Genomic DNA, 16,473 nt, shown 5'->3' on the forward strand with positions numbered 1-16,473 from the left:
CGTTGCGATGTCCGGTTGCAGCCGCCATGTCGAGTTGGGCGTCAACCCGAGTTTTGCACTCACAACTGGACTTCCGGGCACTTCGTGTTCACAGTTTACAATCTGGAGAAGCCGAGGTTTCTTTCAATGGACACATTGTTTAAACACTTGTTCTATATATTATTTTAAAGTCGGTTTCTGGTCGTGTTTTTGGTAGGTGGTGAATTGTTTCTATGTTATATGCCTTCAGGGCAGAACATTTCTTGAGAAGGAATTTTTTTACCGCACGAACGTTCTGGTTATGGAAACACAACCTGCCTGGAGGGCAGAATTGTTTATGAAAACTCGTCCGTTTGTGAGCCAGAGGCACAGGGGTTCGGTCACTCCTCACGCACAAAGGTCCTCTCTTCAGGTACTGGGTCTTGGATGGTTGGTAATGAGGTTAATTATAGTTGTGGTGATTCGACCATGTTGTTGGTAGTTGTGATTCGATCATGTTGTTGGGCGTTGTGGTGAGTCGGTCATGTTGACGGTAGTTGTGGTGAGTCGTTCATGTTGATGTTCGTTGTGGTGAGTCGTTCATGTTGATGGTACTTGTGGTGAGTCGTTCATGTTGATGGTAGTTGTGGTGAGTCGTTCATGTTGAAGGTAGTTGTGGTGAGTCGTTCATGTTGACGGTAGTTGTGGTGAGTCGTTCATGTTGATGGTAGTTGTGGTGAGTCGTTCATGTTGATGGTAGTTGTGGTGAGTCGTTCATGTTGATGGTAGTTATGGTGAGTCGTTCATGTTGATGTTTGTTGTGGTGAGTCGTTCATGTTGATGCTAGTTGTGGTTAGTCGTTCATGTTGTTGGTAGTTGTGGTTAGTCGTTCATGTTGATGGTAGTTGTGGTGATTCGTTCATGTTGATGGTAGTTGTGGTGATTCGTTCATGTTGATGGTAGTTGTGGTGATTCGTTCTTGTTGACGGTAGTTGTGGTGAGTCGTTCATGTTGATGGTAGTTGTGGTGAGTCGTTCATGTTGATGGTAGTTGTGGTGATTCGTTCATGTTGGTTATGTTCGTTGTGGTGAGTCGTTCATGTTGGTGATGTTCGTTGTGAGTCGTTCATGTTGACGGTAGCTGTTGTGAGTCATTCATGTTGACGGTAGTCGTGGTGAGTCGTTCATGTTGATGTTGTTTGTTGTGGTGAGTCGTTCATGTTGATGTTGTTTATTGTGGTGAGTCGTTCATGATGTTGTTTGTTGTGGTGAGTCGTTCACGTTGATGTTGTTTGTTGTGGTGAGTCGTTCACGTTGGTGATGTTTGTTGTGGTGAGTCGTTCATGTTGGTGATGTTCGTTGCGGTGAGTCGTTCACGTTGGTCATGTTTGTTGTGGTGAATCGTTCATGTTGATGATGTTCGTTGTGTTGAGTCATTTATGTTGATGTTTGTTGTGGTGAGTCATTCATGTTGATGATGTTCGTTGTGTTGAGTCATTTATGTTGATGTTTGTTGTGGTGAGTCGTTCATGTTGATGGTAGTTGTGGTGAGTCATTCATGTTGATGGTAGTTGTGAGTCATTCATGATTATGTTCGTTGTGGTGAGTCGTTCATGTTGACAGTTGTGGTGAGTCGTTCTTGTTGATTGATGGAAGTTGTGGTGAGTCGTTCATGTTGATGGTGGTTGTGAGTCGTTCATGTTGACGGTAGTTGTGGTGAGTCGTTCTTGTTGATGGTAGTTATGAGTCGTTCATGTTGATGGTAGTTGTGGTGAGTCTCATGTTGACAGTAGTTGTAATTCGTTCATATTGATGGTTGTGGTGTGGTTCATGTTGACAGAAGTTGTGGTGTCGTTCATGTTGACGGTCGTTGTGGTGTCGTTCATGTTGACGGTAGTTGTGGTGAGTCGTTCATGTTGATGGAAGTTGTGGTGAGTCGTTCATGTTGACGGAAGTTGTGGTGTCGTTCATGTTGACGGTCGTTGTGGTGTCGTTCATGTTGACGGTCGTTGTGGTGTCGTTCATGTTGACGGTAGTTGTGGTGAGTCGTTCATGTTGATGGTAGTTGTGAGTCGTTCATGTTGACGGTAGTTGTGGTGAGTCGTTCATGTTGATGATGTTCGTTGTGGTGAGTCGTTCATGTTGATGATGTTCGTTGTGGTGAGTCGTTCATGTTGATGATGTTCGTTGTGGTGAGTCGTTCATGTTGATGATGTTCGTTGTGGTGAGTCGTTCATGTTGATGTTCGTTGTGGTGAGTCGTTCATGTTGACGGTATTTATCGTGAGTCGTTCATGTTGACGGTAGTTGTGGTGAGTCGTTCATATTGACGTTAGTTGTGGTGAGTCGTTCATGCTGATGGTAGTTGTGGTGAGTCGTTCATGCTGATGGTCGTTGTGGTGAGTCGTTCATGGTGACGGTAGTTGTGGTGAGTCGTTCATGTTGGTGATGTTCGTTGTGAGTCGTTCATGTTGGTGAGTTGTTCATGTTGACGGTAGTCGTGGTGAGTCGTTCATGTTGATGTTCGTTGTGGTGAGTCATTCATGTTGGTGATGTTCGTTGCGGTGAGTCGTTCACGTTGGTGATGTTTGTTGTGGTGAGTCGTTCATGTTGATGATGTTCGTTGTGTTGAGTCATTTATGTTGATGTTTGTTGTGGTGAGTCGTTCATGTTGTTGATGTTTGTTGTGGTTAGTCGTTCATGTTGATGATGTTCGTTGTGTTGAGTCATTTATGTTGATGTTTGTTGTGGTGAGTCGTTCATGTTGTTGATGTCCGTTGTGTTGAGTCATTTATGTTGATGTTTGTTGTGGTGAGTCGTTCATGTTGATGGAAGTTGTGGTGAGTCATTCATGTTGACGGTAGTTGTGGTGTCGTTCATGTTGACGGTAGTTGTGGTGAGTCGTTCATGTTGATGATGTTCCTTGAGGTTAGTTGTTCATGTTGATGTTTGTTGTGGTGAGTCATTCATGTTGATGGTAGTTGTGGTGAGTCTTCATGTTGACGGTAGTTGTGGTGAGTCATTCATGTTGATGATATTCGTTGTGGTGAGTCGTTCATGTTGATGATATTCGTTGTGGTGAGTCGTTCATGTTGACAGGAGTTGTGGTGATTCGTTCATGTTGGTTATGTTCGTTGTGGTGATTCGTTCATGTTGGTTATGTTCGTTGTGGTGAGTCGTTCATGTTGGTGATGTTCGTTGTGAGTCGTTCATGTTGTCGGTAGCTGGTGTGAGTCATTCATGTTGTGGGTAGTCGTGGTGAGTCGTTCATGTTGATGTTGTTTGTTGTGGTGAGTCGTTCATGTTGATGTTGTTTGTTGTGGTGAGTTGTTCATGATGTTGTTTGTTGTGGTGAGTCGTTCACGTTGATGTTCGTTGTGGTGAGTCATTCATGTTGGTGATGTTCGTTGCGGTGAGTCGTTCACGTTGGTCATGTTTGTTGTGGTGAGTCGTTCATGTTGATGATGTTCGTTGTGTTGAGTCATTTATGTTGATGTTTGTTGTGGTGAGTCGTTCATGTTGATGGTAGTTGTGGTGAGTCGTTCATGTTGATGGTCGTTGTGGTGAGTCATTCATGTTGATGGTAGTTGTGAGTCATTCATGATTATGTTCGTTGTGGTGAGTCGTTCATGTTGACAGTTGTGGTGAGTCGTTCATGTTGATGGTGGTTGTGAGTCGTTCATGTTGACGGTGGTTGTGGTGAGTCGTTCTTGTTGATGGTAGTTATGAGTCGTTCATGTTGCTGGTAGTTGTGGTGAGTCTCATGTTGACGGTAGTTGTGGTGAGTCGTTCATGTTGACGGAAGTTGTGGTGTGGTTCATGTTGACGGTAGTTGTGGTGAGTCGTTCATGTTGACGGAAGTTGTGGTGTGGTTCATGTTGACGGTAGTTGTGGTGAGTCGTTCATGTTGACGGAAGTTGTGGTGTCGTTCATGTTGACGGTCGTTGTGGTGTCGTTCATGTTGACGGTCGTTATGGTGTCGTTCATGTTGACGGTAGTTGTAGTGAGTCGTTCATGTTGATGGTAGTTGTGAGTCGTTCATGTTGACGGTAGTTGTGGTGAGTCATTCTTGTTGATAGTAGTTGTGAGTCATTCACGGTAGTTATGAGTCGTTCATGTTGGTGGTAGTTGTGGTGAGTCTCATGTTGACGGTAGTTGTGCTGAGTCGCTCATGTTGACAGTAGTTGTGGTGAGTCGTTCATGTTGACGGAAGTTGTCGTGAGTCGTTCATGTTGATGATGATGATGTTCGTTGTGATGAGTCGTTGATGGTAGTTGTGAGTCGTTCATGTTGGTGGTAGTTGTGGTGAGGCGTTCATGGTAGTTGTGAGTCGTTCATGTTGGTGGTTGTTGTGAGTCGTTCATGTTGGTGATGTTTGTTGTGGTGAGTCGTTGATGTTGGTGATGTTTGTTGGGGTGGGTCGGTGATGTGGGTGGTGGTCATTGTATTGAGTCGGTCATGTTGATGTTTGTTGTGGTGAGTCGTTCATGGTGATGTTGGTTGTGGTGAGTCATTCATGTTGGTGATGTTCGTTGCGGTGAGTCGTTCACATTGGTGATGTTTGTTGTGGTGAGTCGTTCATGTTGATGATGTTCGTTGTGTTGAGTCATTTATGTTGATGTTTGTTGTGGTGAGTCATTCATGTTGATGATGTTCGTTGTGTTGAGTCATTTATGTTGATGTTTGTTGTGGTGAGTCGTTCATGTTGATGGTAGTTGTGGTGAGTCATTCATGTTGATGGTAGTTGTGAGTCATTCATGATTATGTTCGTTGTGGTGAGTCGTTCATGTTGACAGTTGTGGTGAGTCGTTCTTGTTGATTGATGGAAGTTGTGGTGAGTCGTTCATGTTGATGGTGGTTGTGAGTCGTTCATGTTGACGGTAGTTGTGGTGAGTCGTTCTTGTTGATGGTAGTTATGAGTCGTTCATGTTGATGGTAGTTGTGGTGAGTCTCATGTTGACAGTAGTTGTGGTGAGTCGTTCATGTTGATGGTTTTGGTGTGGTTCATGTTGACAGAAGTTGTGGTGTCGTTCATGTTGACGGTCGTTGTGGTGTCGTTCATGTTGACGGTCGTTGTGGTGTCGTTCATGATGACGGTCGTTGTGGTGTCGTTCATGTTGACGGTAGTTGTGGTGAGTCGTTCATGTTGATGTTTGTTGTGGTGAGTCGTTCATGTTGATGATATTCGTTGTGGTGAGTCGTGCATGTCGACAGGAGTTCTGGTGAGTCATTCATGTTGACAGTTGTGGTGAGTCGTTCTTGTTGATTGATGGTAGTTGTGGTGAGTCGTTCATGTTGATGGAAGTTGTGGTGTCGTTCATGTTGACGGAAGTTGTGGTGTCGTTCATGTTGACGGAAGTTGTGGTGTCGTTCATGTTGACGGTCGTTGTGGTGTCGTTCATGTTGACGGTCGTTGTGGTGTCGTTCATGTTGACGGTAGTTGTGGTGAGTCGTTCATGTTGATGATAGTTGTGAGTCGTTCATGTTGATGATAGTTGTGAGTCGTTCATGTTGATGATAGTTGTGAGTCGTTCATGTTGATGATAGTTGTGAGTCGTTCATGTTGATGATAGTTGTGAGTCGTTCATGTTGATGGTAGTTGTGGTGAGTCATTCTTGTTGATAGTAGTTGTGAGTCATTCACGGTAGTTATGAGTCGTTCATGTTGGTGGTAGTTGTGGTGAGTCTCATGTTGACGGTAGTTGTGGTGAGTCGTTCATGTTGATGTTCGTTGTGGTGAGTCGTTCATGTTGATGGTACTTGTGGTGAGTCGTTCATGTTGATGGTAGTTGTGGTGAGTCGTTCATGTTGATGATGTTCGTTTTGGTGAGTCATTGATGGTAGTTGTGAGTCGTTCATGTTGGTGGTAGTTGTGGTGAGTCGTTCATGTTGTGGTGAGTCATTCATGGTAGTTGTGAGTCGTTCATGTTGGTGGTTGTTGTGAGTCGTTCATGTTGATGATGTTTGTTGTGGTGAGTCGTTGATGTTGGTTATGTTCATTTTATTGAGTCGTTCATATTGGTGATGTTCGTTGTGGTTCGTCGTTCATGTTGACGGTCGTTGTGGTTCGTCGTTCATGTTGACGTTTGTTGTGGTGAGTCGTTCATGTTGATGTTTGTTGTGGTGAGTCGTTCATGTTGATGTTTGTTGTGGTGAGTCGTTCATGTTGATGTTTGTTGTGGTGAGTCGTTCATGTTGATGTTTGTTGTGGTGAGTCGTTCATGTTGATGTTCGTTGTGGTGAGTCGTTCATGTTGATGTTCGTTGTGGTGAGTCGTTCATGTTGATGTTCGTTGTGGTGAGTCGTTCATGTTCGTTGTGGTGAGTCGTTCATGTTGATGTTTGTTGTGGTGAGTCGTTCATGTTGACGGTAGTTGTGGTGAGTCGTACATGTTGATGGTAGTTGTGGTGAGTCGTTCATGTTGATGGAAGTTGTGGTGTCGTTCATGTTGACGGTAGTTGTGGTGTCGTTCATGTTGACGGTAGTTGTGGTGAGTAGTTCATGTTGACGGTAGTTGTGGTGAGTCGTTCATGTTGATGGTAGTTGTGAGTCATTCTTGTTCATGTTGGTGGTAGTTGTGGTGAGTCGTTCATGTTGATGCTGATGATGTTCGTTGCGGTGAGTCGTTCATGTTGACGGTAGTTGTGAGTCATTCATGTTGATGGTAGTCGTGGTGAGTTGTTCATGTTAACGGTAGTCTTGGTGAGTCGTTCATGTTGACGGTAGTTGTGGTGAGTCGTTCATGTTGATGTTCGTTGTGGTGATTAGTTCATGTTGAAGTTCGTTGTGGTGAGTTGTTCATGTTCATGTTGATGTTCGTTGTGGCGAGTCATTCTTGTTGATTGATGGTAGTTGTGGTGAGTCGTTCATGTTGACGGTAGTTGTGGTGATTCGGTCATGTTGGTTATGTTCGTTGTGGTGAGTCGTTCATGTTGATGGTAGTTGTTAGTCGTTCATGTTGATAGTGGTTGTGGTGAGACGTTCATGTTGACGGTAGTTGTGGTGAGTCCTTCATGTTGGTGGTAGTTGTGGTGAGTCGTTCATGTTGACGGAAGTTGTGGTGAGTCGTTCATGTTGATGATGATGATGTTCGTTGCGGTGAGTCGTTCATGTTGACGGTAGTTGTGCTGAGTCGTTCATGTTGACGGTAGTTGTGGTGAGTCGTTCATGTTTATGGTAGTTGTGAGTCAATCATGGTAGTTGAGTCGTTCATGTTGGTAGTTGTGGTGAGTCGTTCATGTTGGTAGTTGTGGTGAGTCGTTGATGGTAGTTGTGAGTCGTCCATGTTGGTGGTAGTTGTGGTGAGTCGTTCATGTTGATGTTCGTTTTGGTGAGTCATTGATGGTAGTTGTGAGTCGTTCATGTTGGTGGTAGTTGTGGTGAGGCGTTCATGTTGTGGTGAGTCATTCATGGTAGTTGTGAGTCGTTCATGTTGGTGGTTGTTGTGAGTCGTTCATGTTGGTGATGTTCATTGTATTGAGTCGTTCATATTGGTGATGTTCGTTGTGGTTCGTCGTTCATGTTGACGGTCGTTGTGGTTCGTCGTTCATGTTGACGTTTGTTGTGGTGAGTCATTCATGTTGATGTTTGTGGTGTTGTTCATGTTGATGTTTGTTGTGGTGAGTCGTTCATGTTGATGTTTGTTGTGGTGAGTCGTTCATGTTGATGTTTGTTGTGGTGAGTCGTTCATGTTGATAGTAGTTGTGGTGAGTCGTTCATGTTGATGTTCGTTGTGGTGAGTCGTTCATGTTGATGTTTGTTGTGGTGAGTCGTTCATGTTGACGGTAGTTGTGGTGAGTCGTTCATGTTGACGGTAGTTGTGGTGAGTCGTTCATGTTGACGGTAGTTGTGGTGAGTCGTTCATGTTGACGGTAGTTGTGGTGAGTCGTTCATGTTGACGGAAGTTGTGGTGAGTCGTTCATGTTGACGGTAGTTGTGGTGAGTCGTTCATGTTGATGGTAGTTGTGAGTCATTCTTGTTCATGTTGGTGGTAGTTGTGGTGAGTCGTTCATGTTGATGCTGATGATGTTCGTTTTGGTGAGTCGTTCATGTTGACTTTAGTTGTGAGTCATTCATGTTGATGGTAGTCGTGGTGAGTTGTTCATGTTGACGGTAGTCGTGGTGAGTCGTTCATGTTGACGGTAGTTGTGGTGAGTCGTTCATGTTGATGTTCGTTGTGGTGATTAGTTCATGTTGAAGTTCGTTGTGGTGAGTTGTTCATGTCGATGTTCGTTGTGGTGAGTCGTTCTTGTTGATTGATGGTAGTTGTGGTGAGTCGTTCATGTTGACGGTAGTTGTGGTCTCGTTCATGTTGACGGTAGTTGTGGTGAGTAGTTCATTTTGACGGTCGTTGTAGTGAGTCATTCATGTTGGTGGTAGTTGTGAGTCGTTCATGTTGATGGTAGTTGTGGTGAGTCCTTCATGTTGGTGGTAGTTGTGGTGAGTCATTCATGTTGACGGAAGTTATGGTGAGTCGTTCATGTTGATGATGATGATGATGTTCGTTGCGGTGAGTCGTTCATGTTGACGGTAGTTGTGCTGAGTTGTTCATGTTGACGGTAGTTGTGGTGAGTCGTTCATGTTTATGGTAGTTGAGTCGTTCATGTTGGTAGTTGAGTCGTTCATGTTGACAGTAGTTGTGGTGAGTCGATGGTAGTTGTGAGTCGTTCATGTTGGTGGTAGTTGTGGTGAGTTGTTCATGTTTATGGTTGTTGTGGTGATTTAATAACAACTCGATGGTGTTCATGGAGTACTTGCTCGTGGGAAGGACTGATTGACAGCCAACTCTTTTGGCGGCAAATTTGTTGTTACATCTCGCGACACTTGTGTGGTAAATGTGTACAAGTTATAGACTCCTATGGAGAAGGACTGGAACCCCCTATGCTCGGGGTTTGTAACTTGAGTCTGAAAGATTAACTTGAAAATCAACAAGTAGGTGCAGTCGGTGCACAATATCATGTTTTGTCATAGACTTTACAAAAGTTTTCCTCTCTGAGTTAGACACAAAAACGGGCAAAAAATACCAAAATTCAGTTATTTGACCTTGGAATATGACCTTTTTACTTTGAAGATGACCTCACGTGGTGTTGAAAATGACACTATTGAACTCGCCGTCCTCAAAAACGCCTATTTGGATCCCGAGATCGTGTCTCCTGCCCTTCTGGAAGTCATTTTAGCCCCGGACTCAAGTTAATCCTTCAGACTCAAGTTACAAACCCTGAGATCGTGAGGTTCCAGTCCTTCTCTATAGGAGTCTATGGTACAAATTGTCCTTTGAAACGCCTGCTCTGGTGAAGACATTAAAGACCTTTACAGAGCAGCTTTTATCCCCCGCCGCTTGGCGGAAGGGGGATATTGTTGTGACCCAGGTCGTTCGGCTGCCCGTCCGTCCGGGCATCAACATTTATAGCTGTGAGTGCGATAACTCATAAACTGTTCGCCATATCAATTTGAAATTCGGGTCACACATGTACCACCTGAAAAGGAAGAACCCTATTGATTTTGGGCGTGGCCGGATCTAAGATGGCCGACTGGGGTGGCCATCTTGAAAAAATGTTTTTTGTAATAAATGGAAAACAGCTTATCTGATTTCAATTATTTTTGGTTACTATGTTCCTCACCCCTGGGGAACTTTTACGAGATGATGAGCAAATGGTGTCTTGTTTCCAATTCACCTCCCTCATTATCTGGAATGTGTATGACCTTTTTCATTCAATGGCGGGGGATTCCCCATCTCTGATGGTATATTTATTCTCATTCTCGAGTGTTTTTTATTCTCGTTCTCGTGTGTTTTTATTCTCGTTCTCGAGTGTTTTTATTCTCGTTCTCGAGTGTTTTTACAATGACAGTGCCAAGGCTGATCAAGCCGCCAGGATAGATGGTTAAATTATAAATGGGGAGATCATTAAAACGTCAAATTCTACTTCCATTTTTTTCACCAGCCGAGCACAATAAACGCTGAATCGATTACAATTATTCTAATTTCGAACGGGAGTAAGTGACATCGTCTCTGGGAATTCGGCTTTGTTTAATCCACCGTGCAAGTTCTGAGGGGGCGTGCGTCATCCAAGTAATGGGCGCGAGAGCAAATGGTCAAGTAACATGTGGTAAAGTTTAAATTTCCCCCGTTGAACAGTTTTCGATGTACACTCAATATGTGCAACTTGCAGGGTTACCCGGTGTTGCCCAGGTGGGGGTGGCGGAGGGGTATTGAGAAGCAGGAGAGCCGGCAGGGCTGAGAATGGGGCAGGTGGAACAGGGGCAGGAGAACTGATGGGTGGGGGGATAATTGCGGGGAGCAGGAAAGCCAGACACATGAGTGGGTATAGCGGTCTTGAGGGTCTTTAACATCTTATGGTTTTACAAGTCATTGGGTATTCAGGGACTTTGTGGTCTTAAAGGTCTTCGAGGTCTTCCAGCTCTGAGGGGTCTTAAGGGTCTTCAAATTGGTTGAGGGTCTTAGGGGTCTTCAAGAATCTTAGGGATCTTAACCGTCTTTGGGGTCCAAAGGCTCTTTGGTTTATTCGGAACAGTGTGACCACTCCTCATTTTCATAAATGCCAAGGTGAGCCAATGAAAAAAGCCAAGAATTCACAAGGTTTCGGAAAAGCGATGATAATAGAAAACCAAGACGCCAAGTAGTGCAGTGGATTAAAGAAAAATCGTTCAGATTGCGAAAAAAGTGTGAAATTTGGCATACATGTCCATTTTTATATGTTCTTTCATATAAGAGCAGGACACAGCTGATCAGAATACATTTACAGCCGCCATCTTGAATTCCAAAATGGCCACCACCGAAAATAATCTTTTACGATATCTCGGGCACCAAGAGATTTAGCAAAATGAATAAAGAGTGTAATCTAATGTTTTCACACACAAGGAATCCAATAAATACACTTAAAATGCTTTATTGTCAGTCTTTCTGCTTTAAAATGACATATACACTGTCCCAAGTATAGTTCATCTGGTCTAGATACAGTTCTGACTTCAATCTGTATGATAACATGTTCCTGCACAATGGCAAATTTCAGTGCACGGGAGAGATGCACGGAAACATTTGCATGGTGGTCTGCATACCTTTTTGCAGCCGCATTTGATCAGCTCTGTGCAGGATTTGGCCGCCTCGGCAAGTGCTGTCCAGAAAGGTATCCAGTGTTCAATGGTGTTCTTCGTCCATCCCCAGTCGCATGGGCTTGGTAACTGCCGCCTCGACATCAGCGCTTGACCCCAGATGTGTCCTGCCTGGTATGTCGACCTCTTGATATGATCCGTGAGGGCTGCCTTTGTGGGGGGTAGGCGATCTATATATCTTCCTTTAGTGAGGTCAGGTCAGGTCAGGTCAGGTTCGATCTGTGACCTGCTACAGGTACCATGTAAACCTGTACTAACCTGTTCCATGGTCGGGTTGTCGGCGACTAAACCGTCTCCCCAACCAGGTTTTCTGGTGAGGAGGGTGTTTGGATATGGACACCCAGCAGGATTAAAAACAAAACCTGTCAAAGGGCGGAGGAGCTCCTTGTGAGCCAACGGCCATCCATATCTAGTGCCCAACTGTGTCTGCGGACGTCCTCCTGCAGTTGGGTTACTTCTTATTAGGAGGTTAGTGGCAGGATTTGCACTCCGGCCACCGTAAAACCCTTCATTCCGCAAAACGCAAAAAAATCTGAAAACCCACTCCGTGGGAGTACCTCCTGTGCAGCTTCCCTTCGCAGGGCAGCTCACCGGATGACGGGATTGGGGCAAAGCCTTCGGGACCCCCAATCTTTGATGATAGGAGGGAAACCACGGGGTAACATCCCTGGGTCAGATTGCGGGACAGTGTGTCGGAGTGGTGCTGAGGTGTCGTCCACCAGACGGCGGTCTCCTTGGGTTAACCTGAGGCGGTCCCTTCGGGTGGGTGCCTGGAATGTCCTATCCCGAAGAGAGGATGATCACCTGTCTCTGTTATCATCTGAGCTCAAGCGTGTGGACATCGGGATTGCAGCTCTCTCTGAAGTTCGGAGACCGGATTGCGGCGAGATAATGGTGGGTGGTTACACCTACTATTGGTCTGGTCGCTCTGATGGTTACCATACCCAAGGAGTTGCTGTAGCTGTGTCCAATAAGCTGACCCCAATGATAATTGAGGTAACACCGGTCAACGAGCGTATTATGAGATTAAGGATTCATCACTCCTTAGGTGTCATTTCCCTGGTCTCTGTTTATGCTCCGACTGAGGCGAGTGATCTCACAGAGAAGGATGCATTCTACGCCACGCTCGAGTCTGTGGTTGATCGGTGCCCCAGACGAGATACGCTTCTAGTCTTGGGGGATTTCAATGCATCGACTGGAACTGATAGGAATGGTTATGAGGTGTGTGTTGGTCCCCATGGGTCAGAAACTATGAACCAGAATAGCACTAAGTTCCTTGACTTTGCAAGAAGTCATGGACTTAGGGTGGCTGGTTCATGGTTTCAGCGCCCACAAGCTCATCGCTGGACTTGGTATTCCAACGCTGGCGGTGTGGCAAAGGAGATTGACCATGTCCTCATTGACGGTCGTTGGAGGATGATCCAGAACTGCAGGGTCTACCGGAGTGCTCAGTTCCTCAATACTGACCACAGGCTTGTTGTAGCAACTCTAAAGCTGCATCTTAAATCCTGGAGAATGGTACCATCCCAGCCTAGGCTGGATGTTGGCAAGCTCAGGAATGAGAGAGTAGCTGAGGAGTTTGCGAACAGGCTGAGTGGACACTTGGGGGGGGGGTCTGGGTGCTTCCGGGGGTCCTGAAGAGTTGTGGAGCGCCTTCAAGACCACCATCCTTGATGTTGCCGGTGGATGTCTTGGAGCTCACCGCAGGGCAAAGAAGAATTTTGTCTCTCAAGGGACACTGGATACCATTGACCAGAGTCGCAGGGCCAGGCTGAATGGCAGAGCTGAGCTGTTCAGGGAGCTGAGGCGTAAAACTCTACGTGCACTGAGGGTGGACAAGGAGGCCTATGTGCGAGGAATCTGTGAGGGGGTAGAGCATCACCTGTGGACAGGTGATTCTCGTCCCGCTTACAGGGGAATTCGCGCATTACGTTCATCCAAGCCCATCCCTCGGAGCACTGCAGTTTGAGCAGAGAGTGGTAGGCTCTTGACATAGGAGTCTGAAGTGAAGGCCCGCTGGGCCGGTTACTTTGAGCGGTTGTACCAGGCTGATTCCCCAGCTGTCGAGTTGGACGTCAAGGGTGTTACAATCCCTGTTGCTGACCCTCGAATCAACTGTGGTCCACCTTCGCTTGTGGAAACACCGGCTGCGGTGAACCAGTTGAAACGGGGCAAAGCTCCAGGGATCTGTGGCATCCATGCCGAACTTCTCAAGGCTGGTGGAAATGCTGCACTCGTGTCATTGCATGCAGTTTTGTGCTCTGCCTGGAACACAGGCATCATCCCAACTGACTGGAAGAGGGGCCTTATTGTCCCTCTCTGGAAAGGGAAGGGTGATCGTCAAGACTGCAACAACTACCGAGGGGTGACGCTGCTCTCAGTGCCGGGCAAGGTCTTTGCTCGGATAATTCTTGATAGGGTTCGCCACCATCTGCTTGAGCACCAGCGTCCAGAGCAGTCAGGCTTTACACCAAAGAGGTCAACGATTGACCGTATCCTTGCCCTTCGTGTCCTCACCGAACGCAGACGAGAGTTTCGGCAGGGGCTGCTTGCAGCCTATGTTTATCTCTGTAAAGTGTTCGATTCAGTGAATCGGGATGTCCTCTGGAGGATTCTTGGTCTTCGTGGGGTGCCACCAAAACTGATCGATCTGATGTCTGAACTCAACTCTGGTACTGAGAGTGCTGTGAAGTGTGGTGGTACCATCTCTGACTTATTTCCAGTTGTTACTGGAGTTCGTCCGGGGTGTGTACTGGCCCCCACACTTTTCAGCACTTGTATGGACTGGATTTTAGGGAGGATGTCAGAGAGATCAAGCTGCGGTGCATCGTTTGGGAATGTCAAGATCTCGGACCTTGATTTTGCAGATGATGCAGTCATCTTTGCGGAGACTTTAGACATCCTTTTGGGGGCCCTCGAGGTGCTGAATGAGGAGTCGGAGCCGCTGGGATTACGGGTTTCTTGGGTCAAAACTAAGATCCAGGCTTTCGGTGACATCTTGAATGCTGCTGTCCTGTCTGTGTCTGTTTGTGGTGAGGATGTTGAGGTCGTGGAGAGATTCACTTACCTTGGCAGTGATATTCATGTCTCTGCTGGCTGCGAGTCAGAGGTCAATAGACGTCTGGGTCGGGCCTGGGGAGTCATGGATTCACTGGATCATGGGGTGTGGCGCTGCCGGTACCTGTGCGGGAGGACGAAAGTCCGAGTCTTCAGGTCCTTGGTATTTCCAGTCTTGCTCTATGGGTGCGAGACTTGGACTCTGACCAAGGATCTGAGACGGAGACTTAATTCCTTTGGTACCAGGTCTCTTCGGAGAATCCTTGGCTATCGCTGGTCGGATTTTGTGTCCAACGAGCGGTTGCTGAGAGAGACTAGGATGAGATTTGTTACCTGCATAGTCCGTGAGCGTCAGTTGCGGCTGTATGGACATGTGGCTCATTTTCCTGACGCTGATCCTGCTCACCAGATTCTCTCAGCGAGGGAGTCTCATGAGTGGAAGAGGCCAGTGGGCCGACCACGTGCCTCGTGGTTGCAGCAGGTTGACCATCATCTCAAGGAGATGGGGATGGGCCTGGCATCTGCCTGGGGGATGGCCAGACGGAGGCCCCTGGAGTACCGGCGGAAAGTGGACGCAGTGACGCGCTGTTCTGGCACATGCTCCCATACCTGACCTGACCTGACCTTTAGTGAACAGAAGCTTCCTTGCCTGATTCACCTCGGTGCATTCACTGGTTCTATCATAAAGACGAATGACGAACCTTTCCAGTTGACACACATTCTCATCTGAGACTGATGAAGGCTCTTGGGATAAACTCAAGAAAGTGTCCATTACATCAGGGAAATTGGTCCAGATGTCCCAAGCGGTTTTCTTCCCAATACCACTGAATGACGACGACGTGTCACAGCCAGTGAAGGCATGGAAGAACAGAAGAGCTTTGGCCTTATTTTCACCAAGACTGTTTGCAATCGTGTGAGCCGGTATTAACCTGTAGTGTTTCTTGACTCCATATGCAACCCATAGTTTGTCAAGGGATAAAGCGTGAAATATGGCAATTGCAAGGGCAACGTCAGTGTCGACTGACCTGATCAGGATTCTGTGGTGGCCATTTTGTGCACAATGGAGAGCATGCAAGAATATCCTCGTATCGGCTTCTTCATGGTTGCATAGAGCTAGAGAAGATTCTATGTTGCACTCTTGGGAAGAGATGACTTGGCATTTTGTGTGCTATATAGCTCCTTCTCTTGTGTGGATAACTTAGCGACACACTGTGACAGGTAATGATACTGCTCACTCTTATTTTGGTCCACGCGAAGAAAGCTCTGCCAGTTCTGCGGAATTGGCGAATAATTTGTGACAATAATGCGGCTCCCTGTTCCCCTCCTCTTTCTCGTTGAACTCTTCAAACTGTTGTCAATATACCGATCCCATATAACATCCAGACGTTTTGTGTTTTGCAGATTTCTCAGTACATAAGGCAAGAACACATTTTCAGCATAGTCTCCAAATGTTGAGCAGGCCTTAGGAAGCAGAATATTGACTATAACAGATCCATCGAGAATCTTGGCATCTACCTCTGGTGGACCACACACAGAAGCCGTATTAGTAGCCAGCTTGTCGAAACATCCAATAAGGTCTGATTTAGTACACTGCCTCAGTTCTCCCATGTCTGATAGAGAAGGTGGTGATCCATGGTTTTCAGAACTGAAGAATTCATCCATGTCCCCTTCTCGGGACTGACAAGATATGTACATTCTGCCAAACAACTCAGTTGCTTTTCAGAGTCCTAATTTGGTGTGATGTTCTGGAGTGTTTTGAGGGTGAAGTCTTGTGGAAGGGAGCCATGTTGTTCTTTGGTATGATGTCTGAAATTGGTTTTACTCACTGCTCCAAGCGTTCAGCAGCATACGTGTCATATTATGACTGCCCATTTGCTTCCACATTCCTCAGCCTAAAGATTGCATCTTCTGTCATCACCTCCATTGTGTCCAGCACGATCAGATCATTTGTGTCTTCTGCAAAGGGATTACCTACTTCTTCAAATGTTGCAACCACAGCTTTGACGTGTTTGGCAAATTTCAACTGAGTGGATTGTCCCTGATCATGGTGATCTGTAGATATTGTGGAAGTAATTCCAAATGAATTCTTAAACTCATCGATGATTCGAGCCACTTCAGGACCAGCTGTAATCCACTTGATCAAAGCAGAAGGATTTTATCAGTGATTCCAATCACACTGCCATCTCCTTTGATGTGATCATTCATCTGTTCGTGGACTTGGTCCATAGCCACAGCAGAGAAAGTGTGAGGTGATCTCTGCACCACAAAGTTACCCTTCTCAAATTGCTCATGAACTGACGGCACTTGCTGACGAAGCTGTACCATGTCCTT

The 16,473-nt window shown here is 46.1% G+C and overlaps 2 protein-coding genes across 5 annotated transcripts in view; one reads left to right on the forward strand and one right to left on the reverse strand.

Annotated features, from left to right (window-relative positions):
- The window catches only part of LOC147027467 (uncharacterized), a 127,844-nt gene extending 127,645 nt beyond the window's left edge, over positions 1–199 (reverse strand). The window contains exon 1 of one of the 2 annotated variants that reach the window (XM_085876908.1): positions 1–199. This exon is cut by the window's left edge and continues 21 nt beyond it. In XM_085876908.1, coding sequence (XP_085733034.1) covers positions 1–28 — 28 coding nt within the window. In that variant the 5' untranslated portion in view covers positions 29–199. The other variant, XM_085876909.1, reaches the window with a different exon arrangement.
- LOC147027469 (ras-related protein Ral-A) overlaps positions 3–16,473 on the forward strand; it is a 52,249-nt gene continuing 35,778 nt past the window's right edge. The window contains exon 1 of one of the 3 annotated variants that reach the window (XM_085876919.1): positions 3–116. Coding sequence is in view for 1 of the 3 variants with exons in the window: in XM_085876917.1 (XP_085733043.1) it covers positions 281–391 (111 nt within the window). In the remaining 2 variants the exon portion in view is untranslated. Of the gene's footprint in view, positions 117–251; positions 392–16,473 lie in introns of those variants that run through there. The other 2 variants (XM_085876916.1, XM_085876917.1) reach the window with 2 other exon arrangements.

Source organism: Eptatretus burgeri, chromosome 4 (genome assembly GCF_056783735.1).
Source record: "Eptatretus burgeri isolate ZD-2024b chromosome 4, Ebu_testis_v1, whole genome shotgun sequence".
NCBI classification, from domain to species: Eukaryota; Metazoa; Chordata; class Myxini; order Myxiniformes; family Myxinidae; genus Eptatretus; species Eptatretus burgeri.